This window comes from Zootoca vivipara, chromosome 7, assembly GCF_965207765.1.
Source record: "Zootoca vivipara chromosome 7, rZooViv2.hap1.1, whole genome shotgun sequence".
NCBI lineage: Eukaryota > Metazoa > Chordata > Lepidosauria > Squamata > Lacertidae > Zootoca > Zootoca vivipara.
Window position 1 is genome coordinate 59343349 of NC_142590.1, and position 18074 is coordinate 59361422.

Here is an 18074-nt window from a genome sequence, read left to right on the forward strand (position 1 = left end):
GAGGGTGCGCAGCTGAGTTCTTCGTAGACGGCGCCTTTGGAGGCCACCAGTGTTGCGAAACTTGTAGCCGTGTGTGGTTCACGCTAGGCAGTGGCGCTGACCTTGTCACAGTGTCCGGGGCTGTGACATTTCAGATGAAAGGGAGACCTAAGCAATAATAAGGGAGAATCAAATTCTCTGGGATGAAATGAAATGTAAAGCGTTGCCCTTTGGCATGCTTCTAGTTCAAAGAATGAGTCATTTCTTTGCTGTGTGTGTGGGGAGGGGGGGGGGAGTTACGCAGTGTTTAATTAACAAGTTGGGCTCCAAGTTTGAGGCAGTATCTGCCAACACTGGAGCTCGTCTAGGTGCTAAAGTTAAGAATAAGCTTCTTTCTGGCATCTGATCTTATAGGACGCTTTGCAGAATCGCAGAGCTCTGCATCCGGGAATTCCCATGTGGTGGGCAAAGATTGAACGATAATGATAATATTGCACCCTCAAGATTTATCTGTTGTTCTTCTTCCTGTTCTCTGCTGCCGTTCTTGTTCCCCGTCCACGCAGACTTCCTTCTTCTGGGCTGTGGGTGTCCTTTGGGTTAGGTAATAAACATGCATAAACCTAAATATTGTTGAATCAAGATAGGCCTTCTTACACAAGGCAACGAGAAGCTGTCATTTCGGACAGCAGATTCCATTGGGCTACAGCAGGCTTGTCCAACTTCCAAGAGACTGTGATCTACTCCCGCTATAAAGAACTGGCGCTGATCTACCCACTGGATTGACCAAAGCTTTTTTTAGAAAATCAGAGTTCTTTTCGGGAGATCAAAGTTGTTTTTAGGGGGGAGGGGGTCCCAAGGCCTATCGTGATGTACCACAGACACCCTGTGATCTACCAGTAGATCACGATCTACCTGTTGGACATCCCTATGCTACAGCATTTTCCTGAGTTCCATCTCTGTGAAAAATGACATTCCAAAATAAGTTCGAGGATGGAGAGGGGGATGGACCAATTGGCACAACGATAACTGCAAAAACAAGAAGGGGGGGTTCTGTCTCTATTGGATCAAGAAGCCTCAGTTAGGGTATACAATGTCAATCCTGAAAGAAAGAGAACCATGTGAGTAGATTTAAAACTGTGCACATTCATTATGGGACACGGGTGGCGCTGTGGTCTAAACCACAGAGCCTAGGACTTCCCGATCAGAAGGTCTGCAGTTCGAATCCCTGCAACCGGGTGAGCTCCCGTTGCTCGGTCCCAGCTCCTGCCAACCTAGCAGTTCGAAAGCACGTCAAAGTGCAAGTAGATAAATAGGTACCACTCCAGCGGGAAGGTAAACGGCGTTTCCGTGCACTGCTCTGGTTTGCCAGAAGCAGCTTTGTCATGCTGGCCACATGACTCGGAAGCTGTATGCCAGCTCTGTCGACCAATAAAGCAGGATGAGTGCCGCAACCCCAGAGTCATCCGCGACTGGACCTAACAGTCAGGGGTCCCTTTACCTTTACATTCAGCATTAGTTTAATAGCAAAAGCAATGAAGTAGGAGCAATTTTCGGAAGGGCTGCAGTTCAGTGAGCATTTGCTTTGGTTTTGTAAGGAGAAGACCCAAAGTTCAATCTCTACACAGGGCTGGGAATGTCCCCTCTCTTAAATCCTAGAGAGCCACTGCCAGTCCGTGTAGACAGTATTGAGCTAGATGAATCTCACTCAGTAGAAGGCACCTTCCTATGCTCCTATGACAGTAGTTTTAAATTGTTGTTAATATTGTGTTTTAAAGTTGTAACCTGCCCTGGGATCTTAGAGTGACGGGCAGGAAACAAACAAACAAACAAAACATTGGGCCCCCTTAGACTTATAAGGCATTATTTTAGCTCACTTGATTTTGGATGGTCTGAGTTCACCTTCCTTAGCCTGCTGCCATTCACGTGTTTTGGACTCCTCGCAGTGCAAGGCAGCATGGCCAAGGATGTGGGATAATGGGAACTGTAGTCAAAAATCTTCAGGTGAGGGGAGTCTGCCCTGAGCGATATCTTTGTATTGTCTTCCATGCCCTTGGAGAACATGCTGGTAAGCTTGCCAGTTCAAATAAGAAATGTGGCTTTCTCCCACCTTCCCTGGAGACCTTCTCATGAAGAACGTTGTACAAAAAATCTTCGTTCCAGATAGACTGTGTGTGGACGCAATCTGCAGTGGCCAACAGTCTCCCCACCACCATCCTGCCATCTCAAGAGCGGCCAAAAGTTTCTATGGAAATGAATGCTGGTCACAATGGACTGTATCAATGCAGTTTGATAGGCAAGATTGCGTTGGGGGTATAAACTGTCAGAACCCGTTTGTATCAACCAACCTACAGGTACAACCCCAAATCCAATCACCAACATACTCAAAGCCAAGCAGTCAACTGCTGGGATATTAACAAATGGTCCTACTCTGTGCCAACAGACTCACTCTGTGGCTTTTGAGTAACCTAGCACCTTTCGCCCCCACATTCAAACAAATCCGTGCTCTCACTCCTAAGTGGTTGAATGGTTACCAACACCCACCCAGAGCAAGAAACGCCCACCTCTTATCCAGTCAAAACAGAGCAAAACACGCATATAAAAGGAATGTAGGGGGGTGTCAGTGAGGATGGCTCTGGCCAGCGGCCACCTGTGATTTGCTGTGCACTACTGTGGGAAAGTTATGCAGAACTGTCCCAAGTCTGTACTAACTTCTACTGAGATACCTTGAAGAAGCTCCCAATTTGAGGCGCACCAGTGGGTCAATATAGCACTGAGGTTACCCTAGGCCTGTGTTATACAACCACCTTTAATGTTTGCTGCATGCTTTTCATGCTGCATGTGCTAAAAGAGAATGAATGCTTTAATCCCCACCTTAGTTTGTGTCTGATGAGTTGCAAAGTAAACACAGGTTACCCAACCAGAGATGGGTGTGGGCTTGTGGTGTCACTGACTCAGAGATTCCTGAATCTAGTCCCTGGCCCCGCCCCTCTCTGCTACACCTCCCTTAAAGCTATGGATGCAGTTGGCATAAAGAGAAAGCTACACCTCGTATGAGCAATGCAGCAAATCATAGAGTTGGAAGGCACCAAGAGGGTCAAGTAGTCCAGTGTTCTGCAACACAGGAATATTTTGCCCAACATGGGGCTCAACTCCACAACCCTGAAATTAAGAGTGTCATGTTCTACCAGCTGAGCTGTACTGACACGACATAGATCTGTCTTAGAAATAGCTCCAAACAATGCCCCTTGGGCTAATGTAACCAGAAAAATAGACGCCACCTACCCATTATTTCACCATCTTTTCTTTATATCCTCAGCAAGCACAACTGTTTGTTACCTCCTCTCTCCAAGTAACAAATTGGGCATTGTAGATTTTTATTGCTGAGGATGCTGCTTAAACATTCCTTAGCTTAGAGCAGTGTTTCTCAACCTTTTTTGGGCCAAGGCACACTTGTTCCATGAAAAAAATCACGAGGCACACCACCATTTAAAAAGTTTTAAAAAATTAACTCTGTGCCGCCCTATATTGACTATATAATTATGACTGTAAGAAACACTTGCCAATTGCTGTGTTGGTTGCAATCTCCTGTAATAAGGCTTCACAAGCCGCTGATTTCTCTGCCAGGACAATCCTTTGCTCAGCAAGTTTCAGGTTGAGCTCATCCAGCCAGCTTCTTTAAGTTTGTCTAAAACCACCACCCCCGTGGTGGTGGCTGTTGAGAGCTGCGCTCGCCCCGCATCGTGACCCGGGCGGCTTACTTTCCGGCGGGTAAGTGTGGGTTATTGGCGGCCGCCAGGCACGTGACAATGCAAATCGCCCTTCTCGTCACCGCACGTCGCGGCACACGCTGGCTTAGAGGGCCAAAAACATTTACTCTTTCATTTTTAACCATGACTGTATGGGGAAGGCCAATTTTAGGGTTTTCATGATGACTAGAAGCATGCTTGAAAAAAAATCAGGCATTTAGGTGAGAATGACAATGACAATTCAATGGCTTTGTGTGGACACTGGGGGGTGGGGGTGGGGATGCAGGATTGAGGAGGACCCAATACACAACAACCAGCTGTCTGCAAGCAAACTAGGAAACAGTGAATGTGAATCCCACTTTCCTAACCAGGTCGATTAGCGTTTTCTACTGGTGCTGTACAACTTCTCTGGCTGGATCACAAACCAATTCGGGCTGATTTGGGTTGACCCAAGATTTGGCCAGAGTGGATTGAAGAAGCCCCGGGCTGGATCCTGTCTGTCCTGAAAAAGCTAATGCATTGTATCGGCTTTTGCAGCTGTGAGAGGAAAGCACTGATGCACCTGAGCTTCAGCCACTTCCTTCTCCCCCACTCAACTGCATGTTTAATCAGTTGAAAACTGTGCCAGGCCCCCTATCTAGCTCAGGACCCAGATCTGGGTTCAGCCTGGACCATCCCAAATCAGATCAGTAACAGATCAGGTCCCAAATGGGATCACAGAGGGCCATGCACAGCCCTACCCTCTTAGTTTCAATAACTTTGAAATAATTTTGGCAATGACAGTGTGGGGTAAAAATAACTTGTTTTTCCCTGCTTCAGCGGGCGGGACTAGAATGAGTGGAATGGAAAAGAAAAGGGACTAGAATTTGGGTGCACTTCAGGAGAAACAGCAAGAGCTGCCTGGCAATGGAGCCGACTGCCTTGGTGGATGTTGGACTCAGTGGCGGAGGAAGCCGCTCAGGCACCCAGAGCGGCACCCGGGGGGGGACCGGGGACGGGGCGTCGCTACGTAGCACGCATGTGTGCCATCGCTACGTATGACGCATGCGGTTTGCCAGCAGCTGCAGCAGCGAATGGAGGATCCCGGCACCATCCGTACAGCGCTGGAGCTTGGCTTGGGAGTCGCGGGGGGGCGCCGAGTGTCACCCCCCTCCAGGGTGGCACCTGGGGTGGCCTGCCCCCAACACACACCCTTGCTACGCACCTGAGCTGAGGACTTCCTCTAAAATACAGTGATTGGACGGTCTTCCTTCCTTCCTTCCTTCCTTCCTTCCTTCCTTCCTTCCTTCCTTCCTTCCTTCCTTCCTTCCTTCCTTCCTTCCTTCCTTCCCCAAACCTTTATTAGGCATTACAAATGTAGGCCATCATAAAACATCCATATTTTTAAAAACAAATATATACAAAGAAACAGCCATGTAAAAATATTTAATAACCAGGATTTTCATTCGAGTTTCTTCCTGCTAAATAGTGCCATTTAGCACTCTTAGAGATACTATTGATAAAAACTCAGCCCCCCTTGCAGTTACTTCCGGGTTAATGTCAGACAGATAGAATCTGATATTTTTATTGTGCTGGGATGTTAGACTACCCAAAAAAAAGGGATAGCACATGTTTGCGTAGCTGGTTGTACAATGGACTGTAGAAAATAATATGTTCCATTGTGGCTTATGCATTAAAAGAACATCCACAATGTCTATTATTTCTAGGGATGTTTAAATATCTGATGTTGGGCTGTCCTTTGTTGCACGTATTTAAGCAGAGGCTGGTTGGCTTATCAGTCAGGGATGCTATCGTGGCAAGATTCCTACATAGGCAGGCAGTTGGACTAGATGACTTCCAAGGTCCCTACTCTAAAAAAAATAATTCCATGATTCTAAATAAATGTGTCCTGCCCTCTGTGTTCAGTGTTTATGCATAAAACTGGAATGTAACAGTAAGTGAAATAGGGTCCTAGCAAGTGGTCGTACCAGTGAACCGAGAACACAGGGCACACCCACTTATTTATTTATATCTCTGAAAGAGATATGCCCACACTTTTAATGACAATCACCTAGTGAAACTATCAAAGTCTTTGTGGTAGGAACTGGGGCTAAGGATACTCAAACAGCTAGCAAAGTTGCAGGTCCTTCTTGACCCTTCAACAGACACTAGTTTTGATTTATTTTACTGAACCGGGAAATAGAGAACAAGTAGGCTGTGTGTATTTACCAGTATGTTGATTGATTCAGCTGCAGACCACTTTTCATTTTTTGGGCTGTTTACAGTCTTCTCCGAGAGCATTCACTGATCTCATGCCCTGAACCCCCTCTTTGTTTGACTTCTCTCATGATGAGATATGAAACCAGAGTGACAGCAGCTTCCCATCGTGCCTGACAGTTTTCTTTGTCAGTCTCCGGAAGGCTTTGTCGTGTTTTCCTAACTCAGTATGGCTTAGTTTGCAAAGCCACATATTAACTGAGGTTGTTTCCAGACAACCTGTTTACTGAGCACTCATTCTGATCTGCTTATGGGGAGATTAGACAATATTGGCCGTTTATTGAGCGCTCATTTTGATTTGTTTACAGGGAGACTAGACAACATTGCATCAAGGAAATGTTATCGCACATTTTCCAGTGCATTTATTTTTCCATCCTTTCTCTTACCGCAAAAAGGCAGGTTTCAGAGGCAAGTTTTTGTGTGCAAGAGTTCCAAATCAATTTTAACTGCACAACCTGAATTTGCCAGTATTTGATTGTCCCTATTCTCAGGTGGGATTCAATGTCGAACCGCCCTGAGGTTGTTTACATTAAATGGAACTGGACAAATGCAAGCCACAGTGATGTTCTTCTGTACTGTCTAATTTTCACTTCTCTGCATCCTGCACAAGATACTTTTTACTTTAAAAACCAGCAAAAGATTCTTGCGGTACCTTTTAAAGACTAACAGATTTATGATGGCAAAAGCTTTTGTAGACCACAGCCCATTTCATTACTTGCAACTCCTTTTTGATTCTGCTTTCAATAGATTTTGGGCCTTTTTTATTTCTAAAGGGATTGCCATGATCATAGTTTATTTGTATGCCACTTTCCCATGATAAATCACGCTCAAAGCAGTTAATAACACCAACAACATTATAATAAAAGAATGCACTAACAAGTATAGTCATATGAACAACAGACTAAGGAAAACTTCTCCTATCAATAAATATACAATAAAATTAAACAACCCACTGATCATTCATCATAAGGTCTACCAATAAAAATACAAGAGAATACCGGTAATAATAATAATAATAATAATAATAATAATAATAATAATAATAAATTTATTTGTACCCCGGCCTCCCCGGCCGGAGCCGGACTCAGAGCAGCTAACATGCAGATAACAGCAAAAATAATACATCTCTGAAGCTAAATCTTGACCCCAACAATAACCCCTAAATAATACCCCTGTCGAGGGCTGCACACACCATAAATTTGGAGCACATTCCCCACCCCAAGAACCCTGGAAACTAGTTCACTCCTCCCAGGTAACTCCTAACAATTCCCACCATCCTTAACAAACTACAGTTCCCAGGATTCTTTTTTGCAGGGGCTGCTTTAAATTTATGGTGTATATGGAACCCAAATCTCTAAGCACCAGGAGCAACAGAGGCAGCCTTCAGCGCTGAACTTGGCCAGGGCTCTCCCTTCCTGGATCAGATGGGAAAGGTCAGATTTAAGAGCAGGTTTCAGTTCTTGCAGGACTTCCATGAAGATGGTCTCTGGCACTTTCTGCAGCAGCCTTTGTAGCTGGTGTCAGCCAGGACTCCAGCTTCCTGTATAAGACTGAAGCCCGTTCTGTGGTGCCTTCATACCAAGTGGACAAACCGGTTGGAATCTGAAATTTGAGGTTGCACTAGCAGAGCAAAGATTGACAGGGACTCTTGCTTCTTTACAGTCCCTGCAGGACTTTGGCAGTTCTTACTGCCTTGAGCAGGGATGGCATGAGGATCTGTGGACTGTCAACGATCCTCGGAGGCGTAGACCTTAGCCAAATATACCAAAACCTGAAGAAAGCCAGCTGAGTTCTGTCATGTTATTCAAGTTGGTTTTTGCAGCTGACTCACATGCTGAACTCAGACATGCCCATGCGGGTGTCAGTACAGGGATATATCATAGTTTTTGGTTCACAGGAGTGCCCTGTCTCTCCAATGTTCAGCCTCCTTCTCATTCCAGGCCAGCTGCATGGCACAGGTCTTGCTCATGAGGATTTGTCCAGAAAGCTTAACATTGTAAATGATTTAAAGTAAAGGGTGCATTTAGCCTAGCAAAGGGAATAGGGGTAGACAAACTCCCAAAGACTTCTTGGGAGTTCAGGTCCTCTCCAATATGGGAGTCATTTTCTTCCTCCTATTTTCCCACTCTAACTCCCCACCTCCAGTTTCAAATGCATTTTGTCCCCTTTTTAACTCCTTGGTGGAAGACACTGGCGGGGATTTAGAGCCAATAAATGATGGGGTGTGTGTGAAAGGGTTAAGCACAGGGTAGCCATATTTCAAAAAGTAGAATTCGTGACATCAGTATGGCAAGCCTAGTTAAGCATTCACTACCAGCTTAGGTAGTGAGTCTGACCAAACTGTGGGAGGCAGTGGAAGACAGGAGTGCCTGGCGTGCTCTGGTCCATGTGGGTCATGAAGAGTCGGACGCGACTAAACGACTAAACAACAACAACCAGCTTAGGGTTGCCATATTTCAAAAAGTGAAGATCTGGACACAAAAGTTGTTGAGCTTTTTTTGGCCAAAGTTATTCTGGCTATGTCTGGGAGATTCAAGATGTATGGCAGCCCTATACTAGCTGTTTTTCAAAGTGAGTTGCCATCTCTCACTTATCTCTTTGTTGTTATTTTACTGGCCATTCCTTAAGTACCAGATGAGCTGAAGCAGATGGCATGTTTGCTGAGCATTCAACCTCATTTGTTTGCAGAGAGATTAAATGATTTGGGCTATTTAATGAGCATTCCTTTTCTTTTCCTTTCCTTGCTTCCAGGGAGGTTGCATGATGTTGCATCAAAGCAAGTGGTATCCCACACTTTTGAGTGCATTTCCCCCCTGCTTTTCTTATTACAAAAAGTCCGATCTTCTGGGAAAGTGAGTTTGTTGTGGAAGGCCTCCCAATCCACTATAATTGCACAACCTGAATTTGCCAGTATGCGATTGAATAGTGGCAGTCTGGAAGCACCCTTGCTGTTTGCATAGGGACATTTTCTGCACAGGGATATTTCTGCACCAGACCATTTCTGGGCACCTCGGTGTCCCTCACTGATTTTTTGTTTTTGCAAGGTTTGTATAGATGCAGTTTTTCAGCAAACAACTTGCTACTAGAAGGATATAGATGCAATTCATCTCACACACCCTTAAAAACTGGATACAACATTGCATCAAAGTTTCTCAAGGCACCTGGTCTCCAGGTGAGGGCATTGAATGAAAGATGGGGTTAGGTTGGTGGATACTGCAGCTGCCTGGTTTTCCCATGGCACCCTAAACCTGCCTTTGGCAAGCTGTTGCAACATAGGAAAGGCAGACGAGCCACCTGAATAGAGTCTGTGTGGGCAGAGACTACACTGCTGTATCGGTAAAGAGAGCAGCTCACAGAGAATCTTTTTGTGAAAACCTTGGAGCCTCTAGGTTGCACAGGCATGAGATGAGAAATACAGGCTGTACATGGTACATATAATTCTCATGCATAATAATAATAATAATAATAATAATAATAATAATACAAGGCCAGTGCAATTTAGTAAGCAAATAATGAAACTGATCTAGAAGATGTAGACTGTACAGCAGACTATTCCTAGGTAAGTGTGCACAGGATTCTAACCATGGGGCACAATCCTATTCATGGTTACTCACTCATAAATGCCATTGCATTCAATGGTCCTTACTCCCTAATAAGCATTTTAAGAATTTGATTAATAACATGAACATAACACTTGGGAAATATATGGGACAGGTTCCCATGTAGTGTGGTCTGCTCTCCAAGAAATGTTTGCTCTCAAATTGCAGTTCCCCTCCCTTTTACTAACTAGGTAATCTTTAAGGAAGTTTTTTATGTTTGATGTCTTACTGTGTTTTGATTTGTTGGAAACTGCCCAGAGTAGCTGGGGTAACCCAATCAGATGGGTGTCATATATTATTATTATTATTATTATTATTATTATTATTATTATTCCCATTTAAACCGTCATTTTTGCCATGACCAACACAACAGGAATTAAACTAGTCATGTGACTGGTGCAATATTATGGATATGTACCATTTGGTATACCTTGGAGGTGATCCAACAGCAACAAACAGGCATCCAGATTATAATTTGCCACCTTTTCAGAAAAGGTTCTAAAAATAGATGGAAGAAGTGGTGAGCTGCAGTTTGGAGATGCATTGAAAACATCGTGCCAACTGGTTTATTGCCGCCAGCTTGGGTTGACTTCCTTGTCTCATGCAGTCGATTTAGAGGAAACCTTCTTTTTGAAGATGTGTTGAATCAATGTTATGATGAGGCTATTTGTAGCAGGCAGGAACCTCACCCAGACTGTTAACATCAAGGTCAACCTGATTATCTGCTCCCCTTTTAAAGCTTAATTTGGCCATCTAGAAAGGAAGCCAGGCAGAAGAGTCATAGACTTTGGGTGTCAGTAACCTCTCATATCATGACAGCCCAGACAACCAGGTATCTGAAGAATTCCAGCTTCAAGCTAGTGAGTAAGGCAAAAATAAATAGAAACCGGTATCGCCTTGAGAAGCATATGCCCAGCTTTTCTTCTTGCATTAGCGAGAAATGTGTGCTGCAATTTCTACACAAATGTCCATTGCAAGGAAAAGTGGCTAGAAGCTGTCTCAGCCTATGGTTCGACACTACCTTTGCTAACTTAATCCTTTCATGCAGGGGTAGGGATCTTCAGGCCTGGGAGCCGAATGCGCCCCTCGAAACCTCTCTCTTTCGCTCTCAGGACTCCCCCACCCTGGTCGCACCCCTCACTAGTGCAGCTACACACTCTACTTAAAAAAATATATATTACTGATTCATACAATCACAAAAATACATATAATAAATAAAAAAATATTACTGATTCATACAATCACAAAAATACATATAATAAATACTCACATTATAATTATGCCATACTTAATTATAACTATAATACTCATCCACACTTAGGTTATCCACGCTCTTCCTGAGTGCTTTTGCCTGGCTGTCCTTGAACAGTGATAAGGCCTCTTGTTTGTCTGCCTGGAGAGGTGTGTGTGTGTGTGTGTGTGTGTGTGTGTGTGTGTGTGTGTGTTGAAAGCTCTGACTTTTGCATGGTTGAAATGTTTCTTGTTGTATAATCGCACCTATTGTTCTGTCCACTTTGCTTCTTTTACGTATAAGCTAAACAAGCGATAGCTTAGGGCTCTACTCTCTTGGGGGCCCCCCAAAATTTAAAGGGACAACAACCCTGGATGTATATTTCCAAAATATACCATAAGATAAAAAAACTAATAAAATAAAACCTACATACAGCAACAGTGTTTTGTGTTGTGTAGGCTCCTATGATGTAAGTAATGGGCCCCGCCTGCTAGCCTGCTCCCTAAAATATCACTGGTTTACTTCTTTCTATATATAGGGTGCCTACATTCTGCATGTGCAAATGGCTTTAGATACCTATTAGGTCCATAAATTACCATATAGCATATATTCAACACAAAAAGAGGGACAATTTGTTGTTGACAAAGGATAGCTGGACATATAAAGGGCCCCATTACCTTCAGTAGCTGAGGGCCTCATCCAACCTAAATCCGGCCCTGCTTCGTGCTCTCACTCTGTCCACTGCTGCCATGTGGCCTTAGGGAATGTGGCCCTCTGGAAATTATCTTTCCACTCTCCCTCTCAGTCTTTCTAAGGCTGAATCAGCAATGAAATGTAATTGATAGGGTTGGGTGTGGGCATTTCCATGTGGCAATCCATCCTGCTTTGTGGCTGATGGCGCATATTCTGCACGGTGCACCTTCCTCTCTGCTTTACACATTCACTTTCTCAGTAGCAAAGTGCTGCAGAGCAGCCCTTTAAGCAGAGGTGGGGTTTATAGAAGCGGAGTGTCTCTGCTGATCATACCTGTTAATTCATAATGTTCAGCTGAGAACCTTATTAAAGTAAATTACAGGTTGCGGTGCTCATTACTAGAAGGAACAGCTCAGAGAGGCGTGGTCCCAGTGGAAGCTAGCTAGGAAGTCCCCAAGTTCTATTCTCAGCTCTGACACCAGTTCTGTCATCAGGTTTCCTCCCCTGTCAGCTTTACAAGGGGAATAGTTACAAGTAACATAATGTTTAGAAAGGATGCCTGTACCCACAGAAGAGATCAGATACTTCAAATAGTTTCTCTTTCCAACAGGGCTGGCTCCAGCGTCTATTACCATCAGGTATTTGCTGAGGCTCAAGGACTCCAGAAACACTTTTGTTTAAACAAGACAGGGGACCTCACAATAAACATTGCTTATAGACTCTGTTTCCTCCAGATTGGGGGTAGAGTCATACCTCGGTTTAAGTATGCTTCGGTTTGAGTACTTTCAGTTTAAGTACTCTGCGGACCTGTCTGGAACGGATTAATCCACTTTCCATTACTTTCAATGGGAAAGTTCGCTTCAGGTTAAGTACAGACTTCCGGAACCAATTGTGTACTTAAACCGAGGTACCACTGTATACCAAAACCTTGGAGTCATGGACATTCAAATCATCATCATAAAATTCAAAAGCACTTGATTGTCAAAAGTCTCAGTTTACAAAAGATTACAGTAATGAGAAAATTATAATTATTATGATTGTTGTTGTTTTTTCAGTATATATCCTGTCCTTCATCCCAAAAGATTACAAAAACCTTGTAATGAAACATGATTCTTTATTAATTCCTTCAGTAGCACCTTAAAGACCAACTAAGTTTTTATATTGGTATGAGCTTTCGTGTGCATGCACACTTCTTCAGGAATTTTTTTATTTTGCTTCGACTCAGACCAATACGGCTACCTACCTGTAACTATGGTTCTTTATTATTTCCTTTTTTTAAAAAAGGCTGGCTATTTCAGTGATTTTGCAAATGCAACATGACAGCAGCAATAGCGTTGACAATATCGACAGTGCACATTCTTCCTTTTGTCGACTTCGTTATTTGTTAATTCTGTGGGGTTTTTTTTCCTATTTAGTGATCATTTGTACATGTGGTGTTTTTGTAACCCACCTTGGGCTCATTTGGTGAAGGGCAGACTAAATTGTTTACCTCTGTTAGGAAGTGACGTTTTGGTGGACTGCAGTTCCCATAATGCAGCTGCATGCACAAAAATTGAGTAAACATCCGATGAGGAAGCTAGACGGAGGGCAGACTAGAGGAGGGCAAAGGCCCTTCCTACAAAGGAATAAAAGGCAAGTGTTTTGTGTTCAGATTGTATTTCTTAACTGGTCTTCAGCAAAAGATTCTAGGGCAATGCACAAAAAGTACACATGCAACAGGTGAATACAATTTTCAAAAAGAAGATAAAGGCAAACTAAAAATGTAAAACCGGGGAACAGAGAAGGTAGTTCTAACTGAAATGTAATCCAGAGCCCCATTGACTTAAAATGGGACTTGCAGTGCAACTCTATACATCTCTATTCAGAATTAAGTCCCGTTAAGCTCAGTGAAGTGTATACAGAATTGCAACTTTACTTATTTTTGAGTAGACATGTATAGGACTGTGCTCTTAATATGTTATACAGGTTTTATTAAGTTTGCCTTCAAACCTACCCTGTATGGTTAGTCACTATTACTATAGTTGGAAAATGGAAACTGAGAGGGAGCATGTATTTGACCTGAACTCTGGTTCATGAGCTGTTTAAAATGATATGTGTGTCTCGTGTGGAAAGGACATGGATTTAGGAAATAGAAAGCATACCATCCTGTGTCAATCAGTGATGGCTACATGCACATCTGTTGCACTGTACATACTACACAGGTGTACTTGGAAGGTCTCAAAAGTTGTGGCTACGCCGTAACATGGTCCCATACAATGACATAGAGACTTGTATTGCCCTCAGCACCCATCTACACATGATTTTCATGCCTTTTCCTATGTGAAAGTGCTTCCATGAAATTAATGTGCAATGGTTGAAGCACTCCTCAGTGTGTTCAACCACTGAACTACACTGCTAGCAGTATGTTGGGAGGATATATTATATAAAAATTTAATATATTATATAACGAAGTAAAGGCTCCTCCACATCCCAGTGGTAATGTGCTGTCCCTTCAGCACTATTTTGGGTTGGGAATGGCAACTGGGACCTTCCAGTGGCAACTACTGGTATATTTCGTGGTGGTCCCCTATCTTTGGAATGCTATTTCTTAAGAGGCCAATCTTATAAGCTTTTTTTTAAAAAGGGGGGGGTGCAGGCTATTTGGAAGCTGTGTGGTGCATTGACTGAGTTTACTTGAAGGTTGATTTGACTTTAGCCTGCTGCCACCACCGTTATCAAGGAATTTGATGTTGCTGGCTTTAAAGTGTATTGTTCCAAGGTCTTTTAAAAGAAGTGCAGTTTTGAATCAGTTAATCTATCAACATGTTTATTTGGAAGTTCTGCAGATTTCGATGGGATTTATTCCTGAATATGTGTGCATAGCCTTAAAAAATTATAATGGATTAAAACTATACCCCATTAATCTGGCAGCATATTTTTTTAAAAAAGGAGTATTCTTAGTAAATATTATTGGGAAAACTTAATATTGAAAGTGGAATTTTGTGTTCACTTTCACAGATGAGGGGACACATTCTGCTCATATGTGGCAATCGTCCCCAAACATAAAGTATGCTTCTTATTTTAGAAGTTTTCTTACATACAAATATTTGGAGGGAAATCAACTGATTAAATCAGCTACGTGGCTAAAACTCATACCAATGCAATTGGTTAAAATCTTACAGCTCTTTTATCTGTATCCATATCTCTTGTGATATTAGCCAGTGTCCCAGCTGGGACCCATAAGGCAGATAATAACATGCAAAAGCAAGCACCTTTCCAGCACTAACAGAGCGATAATGTGATAGTTTGATGCACCTGAATGGAGGAGCCAAGTTGTGCCCTAGGGCTGTCCCTACATTTAGGCACAGAAGGGTGACCTGCCCCGAGGACCAGATTTGGGGTAACATTAAAAGACAGCCATTTGTCAATTATTGCTACCTTGTTTATTATTATCTTCTTGCCACAATCTCAGTTTTCTGCCCCAGGCACCAAAATGTCTCAACCATCTGCATTCTGCGCCCTCTGAATTGTTTCCTGTTCCTGGCTTTATGTGTACCTCCTCTGTATCTTGCCTGGCTGCAGCAGTGGCATGAGGAAGAACCATTGCAGCTATTTGTCTTGTCTAACCTGGGGCTGGTGCCCCAGTGGATGATGCTCTGTTTGCCCAATGAGTGGGCTGTGCAGGAACATTTCTACTGGTAATTATGACGGGCGCAGGTGTCACCACATGTATAGTTTCCTAATTCTTTCCATTCCTCGTTGCCATTCTTAGGAAAGAATGAAGCAGCCAGGCAAAGAAAAATCCAGCCGTTTCGTGTAAAGCCTCACCCTGTGCCTCCTACTGTGTATTAAATTCACTGAATGGAGAATTCACTTGTCTGAGAAGTATTCACTTGCTGTGTTTGGTGTTTGTTGCAAAGCCACAAGACAAAAGGCACTGTGGGTGCTGGCTGCAAAGCTGAAAGCAGTGATATTCTTGAGCAACACTGGGGACTTATTGTCCCTCTGTGGCCTGTGCCGGAATGATAAAGTAACCCAAGGTGCTTGTGCATTGAAAACAGACTCCCTACCCATGGGGATGTGCAGCAGTGGGGATGGTCCCATCCCTTCTCCTGCCAAAGCCTGTCAGCCAAAGGCCACCATTTGAGGGCCACTGAGAGTAGAAGCTGGTCCATCAGCTAAATCAGCCCTCTGCTTTATATGCTAGAACTTGAATGGGGGAAATCAATGAGAAAGTATTTTTTTTACCAGATTTTCACCAGATTCCTTGTTCTCATACTTTCTTTCTTTCTTTTTTTTTAAAAAGTGGGGTGTTCTGGAGCTTGGCGCTCTCGCTTTTTGTGCATACATGAGACCCAGCATAGCATATAGTAAAATAAGAGTATTTTTATTTTAACAGAAGGTACCTTTGGTGAGAATCCTCATTCCCAAAGTTGTGTGTGTATGTGTGTGTGAATGTGAACGAACCTGTGACTCTAAATATTGTTGGACTGCAACTCCCATCATCCATGACTGTTCCCCATGCTGGCTGAGGCTGATGGGAGTTGGAGTCCTACAACATCCAGAGGTCCACAGGTCCCTGCCCTGTGTGACCTTGAGGAAGCCACTACCTCTCATCCTAACCTCCCTCACAAGAGTTGCTTAATGAGTTAACTTAAGCTGCTTGAAGGAAAAGCAAAATGCTAACATGATGCATAAGAACAGCAAAAACACATGAAAACAGCACCATTTATGAATGATAGAAGTCATACACGCATATTTAGAGATTGTGGCTACCTTCAGTAATATACACGGGTGGAATGTCAGTAGCATGCAACCATTAGTCACAATTTATACCGGTGCAAGCCATTCATAGGTGACTGTTGAATTTGAACCATTATATATTTTAGGAATGTAGCTGAGAATATGCTTTTTAAAGTGTTTTTTAAAGATGACATTTTTAAAATGTCATTTTTTTTATTTGCATAGCACTTTTCTTATCTTACTGTAGTCATGCTGGCATGGATGTGCCGGCAACACGTTTGCAAGCACACATAATCTATGTATTCTATGGAGAGCTCAGCTGATGGCAGGTCTAGATTTACATTTAGTAGCAAACTCCTATTTGCTTCTGTACAGTGTGTCAAATGGCCCTCAGGTCTTCTACAAAAATCCATGAAGAGACCCTCGGCTCCAAGGGATCCTGTAAATCCCAGGTGCTCTGAATTGTGCCTGTCATTCTAAGAGTCAGTTCATCTGAGATACTTGCTTTCCATGCAAGCAAACCCTGAACATCCTTGGGCACTCTGACAAACATAACAAGCAAGGTCCGTTTGCAGGGGCCAAACAAAAGTGGCTCCAATATGGAGCAATACAAAAGAAATTACAGACTTGACCAACTTAAATTGTTGTCTTGATAGCTATCTGATCCAAGTTACCCATTTAAGCAGTGACTCATAGATTTTTACATAAACTCATGGAGGAGTTCTGCCCATTACCCTCAAGGTGATGGGGTTCGCGGCCACACCTTCAAAACAATGTGCAGCTTGTTTGCCTTTTGTTGCTAACTTGCTTCTCTTTCTTGTTTCAGGTGAAGTGGACGGCATTTATTATGGGGATAATCGCTTTGCTTCAGTGACAGATTCTGGAACAGCAACACTTAAGCCACGTCCAAGAGTCCGACCTTTGTTGACTTTCTTACCTCTTGTGAGTATTTGCTGTGTGTACCAGGTTGGCTTGGCTTTAGTTTGTATGGTATATATGGAACGCAGTTGCTATCTTGCTTCTATAAAATGAGACGCAATGTAAGACAGAGGTGGGCAGAAGGTAGATTGGGATCCATTGCTAGTTTGGGGGTGACTTGCAGTAGATCTTCTGATGGGGCACTTTGAGTGGTGCCCCGACTCCCTGAGTTTTGGTCAGCAGGCCCACACTAAAATGGAGAGGGGACAACCATGTACAACACCTTGAGCTCCTTGGCTGTGTGGTAAACATTTTTGAGTAGGATGCAGTCAACCAGCTTACTAGGTGGTTACATGTACACTGTGGGAAAGTTACCACTTATTAAATGATTGCTGATTCTGCTTATGCTCACCAGCACACTGATCCAGTAAAAGCTGTTACTTAATGTTCTGCTTCAGATGGTAGGTCATGGGCTTAAAAGGCTATCATGGGTGGAGAAATTTAAGCCACTGCGAACGATGTAGTATCCATACTTTCCCAACTTGTCTCACAAAAGAGAGAGAGGGGGAGGGAGGGAGAGGGAGAGGGAGAGAGAGAAACAAATGAAAAGTAGAACTGCTGGAGAACTTCCTGGTGATGGTGCCCAAGGCAGAAAAAGTTTAGATGAGGTACAGGGAACATTCTCAGCATACATTCAACTGGTTCTCAACTTGGTTGACTGGATCTGCACCTTTCATGCAAATGCAATGGAAATCATTCTGGGCCTTGTGCTTTGTATGCATGTTGAAGTTTTCCCTGTTGGTTGTGTCACAGCCTGGTAATCTTGACTCCAGTGACGCCTCAAATTAATCAAATGAATGACTAATAGAAGTGGGGTGGGGGGAGAAGGAAAAAGCATAGAAGAAGGAGGAAGCGTGCGAAGGGATGCTA

General features: G+C 43.4%; 1 protein-coding gene across 1 annotated transcript in view; it reads left to right on the forward strand.

Annotated features, from left to right (window-relative positions):
- Positions 1–18074, forward strand: part of C7H6orf132 (chromosome 7 C6orf132 homolog) — a 43918-nt gene that overhangs the window by 1271 nt on the left and 24573 nt on the right. The window contains exon 2 of the mRNA XM_035122569.3: positions 17053–17168. Coding sequence (XP_034978460.3) covers positions 17053–17168 — 116 coding nt within the window. The remainder of the gene's footprint in view (positions 1–17052; positions 17169–18074) is intronic.